This window comes from Tasmannia lanceolata, unplaced genomic scaffold (assembly GCF_043159265.1).
Source record: "Tasmannia lanceolata isolate RefF3 unplaced genomic scaffold, GAP_Taslan_0.1 ptg000002l, whole genome shotgun sequence".
NCBI lineage: Eukaryota > Viridiplantae > Streptophyta > Magnoliopsida > Canellales > Winteraceae > Tasmannia > Tasmannia lanceolata.
This window is the reverse complement of record NW_027518679.1, coordinates 41,253,667-41,264,404: the sequence shown is the minus strand read 5'-3', so window position 1 is coordinate 41,264,404 and position 10,738 is coordinate 41,253,667. Positions and strand designations below refer to the sequence as shown.

Here is a 10,738-nt window from a genome sequence, read left to right as displayed (position 1 = left end):
TTCGATTTGTAAGTAACAATAATTCGGTTGCACCGAATAACCGACGTTTTAGAAATTTAATAGTGTTTCGGGGGTATATCTGTAACTTAAACTCTTAAAGTTTTAAAGACTTAGAGACGAAAGTCATAAAAGTTAAGTCTAATTCCCACGATTTTTTTATCCTCCAATGTCTTCTTTCTTGCCAGCACTACTGCACTAGTCATAAAAGTTAAGTTTGACACTATTCATATTTTTTTTTTATTCTCTACTTTCTTCTTTCTTGCAAGCACTAGTCATAAAAGTTAAGTTTGAAACTATTCGCAAGATTTTTTTCTCCACTTTCTTCTTTCTTGCAAACACTGAACCCTAGCCCCAACCGTTGGCCCTTCTCCGTCTCCGGTCTCTCCATCTCCGACTCCGGATTCCGGTAAGTATTTTCAATTTCCAAGATTATTTATTTCCCTCCCCTCGTAATTACATCTATTATTCCTCTTTTTAGGGTTTTACTTTACATAATTACATCTATCATTCCTCTTTTTAGGGGTTTTTGTACACAAGCAGTGAAGCTTGATTTTCTCTTTGAGTTAGGGTTTTTTTCCCCTTGTTTGCAGTTGAAGCCAAAGGTTTTGGACTTTTGGAACATAGGGATGCTTCTCTCCGACCGGCCAAAGAGTTTGACAGCCGAGCCCAAGACTCCGACTCCAACTCCGGCGACCTCCATCTCTCCGACCGGGCAAAGGTAATAATTATATGTATTTTTTTTTTCAATTCGGTTGTAACCGAACTAACCGATCTACCGATTTTTTTTTTTTCAATTTCGGTTATGAATTTTGAATAACCGAAATATTTAGGTTCGGTTAATGTTGGACATTACGGTTTGGTTATAACCGAATGCTCAGTTCCATGGGGCTCTTGCTATGTGTTTTCATGGGGCTCTTGAAAAAAAAAACCCACAAGTGACATTTCATGAGGAATTAATTACACAGGAACAAGAAGGCCATAGTTTTAAGAACGGCATTCTCCACAATTTTCGTTCTTTTCTCATTCTGCGCATCTCAAAAAAAAAAAAAAAAAAAAAAAAAAATTTGGCAGAAGCAATAGAAAGAGGGGTTAGGCACACAACATTTTATATGTTGTGTGCTTGTGAAGTCCAATATTTATCAGCAAGTACAATGGGCCCCACTTCATAAGATGATCCACACCATTCACTGTTAGGCCGCAACGTAAACAGAATCTACCCAGTAAATCATCTCATAGGATGATTCTAACACTCCGATCTATGAAGGCGATCTATAGAGGTTCATAGATCAGAGGGCTAGGATCATCCTATAGAGATGATTTACAGCTTAAAGCCTATCTACATTGTGGGCCAACAAATTGAATGGTTTGGATCATCCTTTGACTGCAAATCCAATATTTTGTAGTCGCTTGTGCCCCAAGTAGCACGTAGAAATTGACTCGCGCCAAAAGATACATTGCCAAAAGATATGGATTTGCTAGGGACGATCGCAGATTGCTTTTTGAGTACCAGCTGTTGCGTGAGAGACTAGCCACCTTAGATGATTAAGCAATAAGACAACGTTTATTGAAAAGTGACCCTATGTGGCTTCTTTCTCATGCAACAGCCGCTCCACGAAATTCCTTCTGAGATGGTCCCTAGCAAATCCCGTTAAGCAATTTTCAATAATTAATTCACAGCGTGGACCCCTGCACGGAAAAGAATCCCGTAAAGTACTCTTACGCGTACATTCCACCGACACGTGTCAGTTTGGATAAGCCCTACCACCGCTTACTCTCAGTCAGTCCGAGAGTTCGACCGAGATCTACCTTTCCTCTATATAATGACCCTCTCCCCCATTCTTAAAACCCTATTCTCGAATCTCGTTCCATCTAAAATTTGCGATATTTTTTGCATCAGATCACAAGATCTTGCGATTTTGCGATTTCAATTCTTCCCAGATCTGTGTAATCCACAATCTGATGGGCTAATTCAAGGCAGATTCTCGATTTTTCAAATGATCTTGAAGCGCTTCCCTGAGTAATTAGGGTTTCGTTACTTTTTCGGTTGATTCTCTGTACTGAAGCTTTTGATTAGGGTTTCTGCTGTTATTTATTCTCGGTTAGGGTTTCTGAGAGCATCTTCTGCTGTTATTTGCTCTCGGCTAGGGTTTCTGAGAGCATCGAACATGCCTTTGGTGCTCGGAGAATTCCATTACAGGCATGCGATTATGATACCTTTGGCCTCATCTTTTGATGGCGCTTCTTCTTCCCATCGTCTTAAGCCGATAAAAAAATGGAATTGGCGTGGTAATTTGAGTTGACGTTTAGCTTAAAGACGATTTCTTTCTTGTTTAGGGTTTCTTTTTTCTTATTCTAATTCTATATACGAGAGATCAGATTTTTGTTTATCTTTTTCATTCTTCTGGATCTGAACAAAATCAAGAAATTCGAGATTGATAAATTGAAGACTATAACTGGACTCTTAGATCGCGGTTGGTTGGATTTTCGTCTTTTGCTGAGCTCTTGTGGATTATCTTTTTTCTTATCCCGGGAGTTTTTGTTATTACAGCACCTGGTAATGTTTCTTTGCTGATTTTCTTTGATTATTTTATCACTGTCTCTCTGTCTCTTTCTTTATTTTTTGTTCTATTGTTTTTTCCTGAATTTGTACCATATTACACTGTCTTGGTTGTTTTCATTAGACTATTGTATGATGTTTTTACCTTTTTTTATCTTCTGCTCATGATTCTTATATGGTGTTGATTATGTCCTGTCTCCTAACATTTGCGATCTGCATCGGGATACTGACATCTGTATTAGTCTTTATATCCTCAAGCACTGAACCATTCTCACAGAAACGTTTCGGGGGGGAGGGGGATATCATTTCCCTATGACGCTGACATGTATGGGAGTCTTTTGTATGTCACCATCATGGCATGACTGTAGGGGTTTTTTTGTCGAAGAAAAATTACTAAATTTTTGAAGCAAATATATATGTGGATTAAAGAATCAAACCATAGAGAGAGTATTCACAAAAGAGAACACAAAAGATTTATGAGAAAAACCCTCCAATGAAGAGGGGAAAACCACTGGCGAATCCGACAAATCTCCACTAATTAAATTGGGTAATCCAATGTCTCTCTTGAGTTTTCCCCCACAACTCTAGGAAATAAGAAATACAAGAAATTAGGAAGATTCAAGGGTTACTTCTTTTGGAACGATAGATCCCTCTTTTATGGTGCATGGTTGTACATGCATGCTTAGCTAGTTTAGTGGCCATGGCCCCCCTAATGACCAGTGCAGGTAAGTGTAAATTAGCCCCCCCTCCCCTGTAAATTCTTGGCCCCACCCCTGAGGATAGATGTGTATGGGTGTGGGGCTCAGTGGCTGGACCCCACAACAATATATCCCTCCAGGCTCATGATGAGGGAACACCAACCTTGACCCCTCACTTGGAGTCCATACCAGCTATGTCTATGCATAGCTCAAGCTTTTATCTGGGAACAACCTTAGTCATCATATCAGGCGGGTTCCTTTCCGTATGGATCTTCTTCAATTGCATCAATTGCGTCTCGATCACACCACGGATCCAGTGGTACCTAACATCAATATGCTTGGTGCTAGAGTGGTACGTAGCATTTTTACTCAAGTCTATGGCACTCTGACTGTCATAGTAAATGACTATCATAGTAAACCACATACTCTTCCTACTTCAAATCCAGTTTTAGGGGAAATCTTTTCATCCATAGCGCATCTCTTTTCCTTCCTCAGTAGCAACGATGCATTATGCCGTAGATAAGGCAACACACTTTTAGAGTTTTGACCGTCAAGAAATGGCTCCTGAAAAAGTAACCAAATATCTCGAAGTTGACTTTCTACGATGAAGACCACCTGTTATATCAGCATCTCAGCATCTGCAAAACCTTTTAGGATTGGTTTTGAACAACCAAACTCAAGCACAACTTGGAAGTTCCCCTCAAGTACCTCATTATCCATTTTGCTCCTTCCCACTACACCCATTGCATGAGTGATATAAGGACGTGTGCAAACCAATCGCATGCACAAGACTCCCTACAGGAGAGGAGTAAGGAATCTTTTCCTTCTCTTCATTTCCTTCCTTAATAGTAGAACTTGAGTTTTTACTCAACTTGAAATGGCTGGCACGAGGTGTAGTAACTGGTTTAGCATCCTTCATGTTGAACCTTTCAGGCACCCGTTTAAATGCAAACGAGTTTGCACATGCTTGTTCATAAGATCATCTGGGTACACAAAAATACATGTGTCCAACTGTGCTTGCAGTACACAAAGCAGATTCATATGCCTGTTGATGCTTGCCTACATGCATAATCCATATATGCACGTATATCTTGTATCCACAAATGAATCTAACATACATGCTCCTTTGTGCATGCATAGCATGCTTGCACATACTCTACATGTATATGATTATGTGCACGTACACCAACTTATTGTCTATGTGTTAGCTTTGCATAAAGCCATCATGCACAGTGCATACTAACTCATGCATACTTGCTTATATGCATGTTTCCTTGTTTGGCGGGTACACACTCCAACTCCAATGCATGCAAATTATGTGCGTAGATGAAATTTAAATATATACACGTTGACTTATCCAAGTCTTTTAGCTGGGTGATGATTATTTATTGGTAAGACCTGTTTTTTATCCCTTTCTGATCGTTTGCCAAAATTACCATATTTGCATGCCCATCTTACTCCATGTCACAAATATCTCCGATATTTTCAAAATATAGCATTTTTATCGCGAGATTTTGATAAAACGACAAAATCCCGTACTCATCCCGAGATTTTAAAAATATAGCGATATTTTCGTTTGTATCATAAAATTTCCCGATAATATCGCAATATTATCTCGATATTTTTACGATATTTTTATTTTATATTTTTTTTCTTAAATTTTATATTTTTATAAATTTTAAATAATTTTAGTTTTACCTTTTATTTCCCGATGTAAACCCGAAAAAATAATAAAAATTAATATATCCGGAGATTTTCCCTTGCCGAGAAATTCCCGAGAACGACATTTGTGTCATAGATCTTACTAAGCAATTGTACCCGTTCAGCTTGTGAACTTCTGTAATGTGGTGTATTTTAAAAGAATGTGTAAACATATATTGGCATAATTCTTATTTGAAACGGCTGTGGAGGCTTCGATATTCTAGTTTCCTTGTTAACGTTTCCAGCATGCGTGTTTATGTATTTACTTTGGTAGGAAAACCATGTTTTTGTGATTTGATATTTGGCTTGCCTGTTATTGTCTTGCTTAAATAATTGCAGCAGCTGATGGAGCTCTGTTAGAAGCAGGAAGTTAATGTACTCTTTCAACCATACGTAGTTTGGGTCATTGAATTGGATGTGATCCATTTTCTCCTTTATCCTTTAGTAGGATCTGCTTATATTTTTAATTTTTGACAGCGGAAAGTCATAGATGTGGTGCGATATCTTAATAGGAGTGGGTTTTAGTTCTGTGATTCCGTTTTATATTCTATTTTCTTTGGTCACTTTAAGAGCTTATCAGATGGGGATGGTTTTCTAGTATTGAACATTGGCAGTTCTTGTGTCCATAGCACTTGGGTATTATTAATGGATACTTCCATACCTTGTGTCAACTCAGTTTCTGAAGATATTTACTTCAATTCATATGCAGATAATCCTCACAGGAACCTGAGCAATTGCACGTAAAGATTGAGCAAGGTACTTTCAGCATGGGAAGGACTGGTACGGTACTGTCTCAGGATGATGTAGACAGTACAGTTGTTACTGTGACAGACAGTTTGGTGGTAGAACTTGGAAGATCCCTTTATGAAACACTACACATTCAAGATGATCTTCAGGGAGATGTACTTAACCATGTTCCAACTTTGGATATGGATGAAATTGGTCATTTAGAGGGCATGATGTTCCCAGAGTTGAAAGTCGAGCAGAGTAAATCCTCAGTAGAACTTGGAAGATCCCTTGATGAAGCACTACACATTGAAGATGATCTTCAGGTAGGTGTACTTAACCATGTTCCAACTTCGGATACTGATGAAATAGGTCATTTAGAGGGCATGATGTCCCCAGAGTTGAAAATCGAGCAGAGTAAATCCTCAGTAGAACTTGGAAGATCCCTTGATGAAGCACTACAAATTCAAGATGATCTTCAGGGAGGTGTACTTAACCATGTTCCAACTTCTGATACGGATGAAATAGGTCATTTAGAGGGCATGATGTCCCCAGAGTTGAAAGTCGAGCAGAGTAAAATCTCAGTAGAAAATCCTCAGAAAAGCTTTAGCAAGTCTGCAACATTTCGTTCTTCAGAAGAGATGCTGTCACCGCCTATGTCTATGGATCGTAGTGTCAAGAAATCTGAGAGTTGTGCCGGTGCTCGCTCCATGTCTCTGCATGTAAGTCTCTCAAATCCATGTCTCCAGATAAAAGTACTGAAGTTGCTTTGGGTGTACTTGCACGACTTCATTTTCTATTCTTCTGAATTGATCTCTCTTTCCTTTTTTCATTGGTTTGTCATTAATCTTGTGATCTGAAATTTTCAATGCCGACGATCTTGGCATATGCATATTTTTGTTTTTGTACATTTACCTGATAAAAAGCAGATAATTGCAGCCCCTTTTTTTGATATTGGCACTATTTCTGTTTTCTTGAAGTTATCTGATTTCCTGTTGACAACTTGTGTGGAATTGTGATAGCCACTGAAGTTCAAATTTCGAAATAAAAGGAACTCAAAACTACCATGTGCAAATGTCAGTTTTCATATGATCTTTAAGCCATCATAAAAAACAGTTTTCGAATGATGGAGTTAGATGTCGTTGCTTGTGTTTGAAATGGCATTATTGATATCTGATCTTTGCTAAGCCTTTAAACCACAAGCTGATCCAGTATGACTGAATTGCACATTACAAGGTACCATGATGCCAAGCTGAAACCGCTTAAGTAATTAGCTTGATACATTGGTTAATGCAAGTATAATAGCGTAGGTCGTGGAATACCATGTCTACTTGTGGGGAATGTTCTTTGAATGTCAGATAAATTTGCTTCTGCTTAACTTGCGCTCGAGATTGAAAACCCTAACAGGGTATAGGTATATACTCTATTCATGGGGCTAGATTGTTCGCGAGGTATTTTCAACATGGGGATGGTACTATTTAGCTCCTCTCATTTCTTCTGTTATGCTTTTGGATCATATTGTATTTTATGTTTTATCATACATTCTTTGATAGATACCTGGGATGAACCTCCAACCTCAAGGTTGAGGCACAGAGTCTCATTTAATTGAGCTACAAACTCAACCTCATTGTATCCGGCCCTTAAAAAAAAAAAATCCTTATATTGTATAATAATTAATGCTTAAAAGTTTAAGCCCTCTGTGTTTGTCCATGTTATAACTAGCGTTCTTATGCTCAAGTGTTCCTGATTTTGTTGTTAGGTATTTGCTAGTTTTGATGGTCCCCATGCTTATAAGCATTTATATACATTTTGGAGATTTTAGAGTATTTTTTGTGACATTTTGGGATGCCCTTAGACTTTTCTTCATATTGTTCAAGTTTTGGAGCCTTTTGTAGCATAGATTAAAGGGTTATTTGTTGGATTTTTTTTTTGGTGTGTGGAATAGATGGACTTCTCAGCTTGTGGAAGTCTCGGTGTTGATTACAAATTATATGTCAAACTTTAGGGTCTTTTCGGTTACCACCAAAATTGGCCCATATTTGCATGTAAGATTATTTTAAGACAACATTATTTATAAATCGGACACTGACTGTTATTTGCAAAATACAATATTATTTGCAAATAAGAATGCATTTAAGACTACATGCAAATAAGTTTTAGTGGTATCCAAAGAGGTCCTTAGATTCTCTCCTGACTATTTATAAAAGCATTTAAGTGTTTGTTACTGCAAGTCTTTGAAATTTTCCATATGGATAACATCCGAATTATATAAGAAATTGTGTATCTGTACGATACTGAGCAATGTTTCAGTATCAGAGTTATATATGAGGACTAGTTTTAGCGTTCTCATGTACACTTGCTTCATAATTTGTGTATTGCACATTTTGAAACATTAGAATAAGGAATTCAGAAAATTCAATGAGTAGCTCTACAAATCAGAATGATAGAAAAAAAAAAATTACAAATTACTTTTAATTTATAATTTGTTGACCCCCATGCATGCTGGGCAATCTTTGCCCCCACTTCTTCACTATTTTATATTTATTACCTTGATTGCCTCAAATGGTTCCATGGTGCATTTTTTGACATGTTTCTTTTTTTACTTGTACCAGACTCCTCCCTTAAAACTTGTTTCCGCTATGAAAGGTGGCCGTGAACAACAAGGAACGCCCTGGAAGATGAAACTGAATGTTACATGGGCGCCCGATGTGTATGACCCGCCTCCTGTCTCTCTATCAAACATGGTGAGGAGTCACAACCAACGCTCCAGGACCAAGAGGAAGGACCACAAGCACAAGCATAGCAAGGGCAAATCCACTCGGGGAAGCAATAATGAGAAAAAGCATCACATGAGCTGGAAGAGTAGCAGCAGTGCTTTTCCTCTGCGTTTAAGGTTTTTATTTCTCTCCCACTCAATTCTTAGCTATATTTATCACAATGAATAGTTAATGTATCTTTCTACTTTTGGGGCCTCATCTAAAAATTATTTGCATATATAATCTTACACGCAAATGGTTTTGAAGTCAAATATAATTATTTGCAAATAATGGTTTAGAAGAATCTTAGATACAGTTAATGGCTTCCAAAGAGACCGTAACACATCCCGTCTGCAAATAAGACTAGTTTAAAAAAAATCTTATTTGTAAATAAGAACTAATTTTAGTGGCATCCAAAGAGGCACACTTATGCTTGGTTGTTTGTATGGGTTTTAATTACCACGTCAGCAAAATGCTGCATGTGGTTGCCAAACACAAACTAAAACCCAATAAGACTACCCTGTATGTCGCATGTACGCCAGAGGGTTGGGCGTTTTAGAAACCAGTATTCCAGCATTCTACTTGTAGAATACAGAAATTTGCTAGGAGACTATTTGCTTGTCTCCTCCCTTTTGACTAAATTGTTTATTTCTAAACCAAACATAGTATTAGTTGATGATGCTATTTCTTTGTTATTTGAAGGTTGCATGCAAATGCTGACAGGCTACCATTAGATGATTTTGTTGAATCGAGTTTACCAATTCTCAGAAGCCAGGGCTTTCTCAATGGTGAATCGAGCATTGAAATTGTTAGCGGCACAAAAGGTGTTAGCACCCAGGACTCCAAGTGCGGAAGCAGCTTCCGCATGGGTGAATCGGGAGTAGAAATTGTTAGCAACCAGGACTCCAATTGCGGAACCAGCTTCCTCAGGGCTTCTCTGGCCAAAGTTCACCTCTCTTTTACTGAGGCCTTGTGAATGACACCTCTTTTAATTCTAATCCTCTCTCTCTCCCTCTCTCTTTCTCTGTGTGTGTGTGTGTGTGTGTGTGGATAAATCTAACAATAACATGCAATTTTGCCTATGGGGATTTGCTTTCTGTTTCTATATGTGAGCATTTAATTGATTTGAGGGGGGGTGATATTTACTCGTTTGAATTGTTAGCGTAGAAACAAGAGTGCTATGTGTTTATATTTGTGCTCATTCAGCTGCTTCTTTGGTTTTTTCATGTGGAGAAAAGAAAATAGGAATGTGGCTCAGCTTTGTTAGTAGGCTTCGGTGGGGACTGACTCTTGTAAAATTTCTTCTGAAGGGTGAAAGAAGTCGGTTACTGAGAGAGCCCTTCCTGTGGACTTGGAAAAGTGATGGCTAGTTACCAGTCTTGTAATACTTGCAGGTGACGGGGACACAGCTCATATTTTTCCACTTAGGCCCTGCTCGGATTGTAAGAAAAACATTTCCAAATCAAATTTATGTTTGGGCCCTGTTTGTTTGGGATTTTGAGAACTGATTTTTAGGTCAAAACTGATTATTGGACTCAAAATTACGTTTAGGTCCAGTTTGTTTTGGATAATTTTGATTCCAATAATCAGTTTTGGACTGATATTCGAAAAAAAAAAAAAAAAATCAGTTTTGGACTGACAATCAGTTCTCAAAGTTTTGATTCCAATAATCAGTTTTGGACTGATATTCGAAAAATGTGCTTCAAGCACATTTCCTTCTTGCCTGGCAACTTTTTATGGCCTATAAATAATCAAGTTTCCTTCTTGCCTGGCAACTTATTAAGGCCTATAAATAATCAAGTTTTGTATAATTTCAGTTGTGGACTGATATCCGCACACCCTATTTTGATAATGACACTACTCAGTTTATTTTAAAAGAAAGTAGTGCCATTATCAAAATATGGTAGTGCAGATATCATGCTCCTTTTCTACGTATTTATAGACATAGTTGAAATAAACTTAAGGCGGCATTTTTAATTAATAATCTATTAGTTTTGGCTTTGGTGGCCAAAACTAATGGGGTCCACTTAGGCATGAGTTATAATATACTTAGTAAGACCTACATAAAATCAAGCTAAACGAACAAGATTTAATGCCTAATTAGTAGTGGACGATAAGGACTTGTTTCCTGCCTCACATTCTGGTAGTTTCACTTTCACCTGCATCACAATACTTCAGGCTAAGATGGAAGGCCTAACCGCCTAATACGTTTTATACTAATGAGCAAAAACTAACTAAAGTCCCTGATTACAGTGTTTCCTCCTAGCAAGTGTCTTTCTTTATTAGGGCTTGTTTGGATG

General features: G+C 37.9%; 1 protein-coding gene across 2 annotated transcripts; it reads left to right on the top strand.

The window, feature by feature from the left end:
• Positions 1-251: 251 nt before the first annotated feature.
• On the top strand, positions 252-9,920 carry LOC143872896 (uncharacterized). Of its 2 annotated transcripts, XM_077376774.1 has the most exons (5): positions 252-406; positions 591-718; positions 5,666-6,404; positions 8,295-8,575; positions 9,141-9,920. In XM_077376774.1, exons 3-5 carry the CDS (start codon positions 5,724-5,726, stop codon positions 9,412-9,414), a joined length of 1,236 nt encoding a protein of 411 aa, XP_077232889.1. In that variant the 5' UTR covers positions 252-406; positions 591-718; positions 5,666-5,723; the 3' UTR covers positions 9,415-9,920. The 2 variants fall into 2 exon arrangements, with proteins under 2 accessions (XP_077232889.1, XP_077232888.1); XM_077376773.1 differs by lacking the exons at positions 252-406; positions 591-718 and adding an exon at positions 1,838-2,554.
• The last annotated feature ends 818 nt before the right edge of the window (positions 9,921-10,738 follow it).

Excerpts from the sequence above, each read along its gene's own strand:
- LOC143872896 (XM_077376774.1), top strand. The coding sequence starts at position 5,724 with ATGGGAAGGACTGGTACGGTACTGTCTCAGGATGATGTAGACAGTACA. Across the intron at positions 6,405-8,294 it reads CTCGCTCCATGTCTCTGCAT|ACTCCTCCCTTAAAACTTGT; the intron begins GTAAGTCTCTCA and ends TACTTGTACCAG. Across the intron at positions 8,576-9,140 it reads GCTTTTCCTCTGCGTTTAAG|GTTGCATGCAAATGCTGACA; the intron begins GTTTTTATTTCT and ends TGTTATTTGAAG.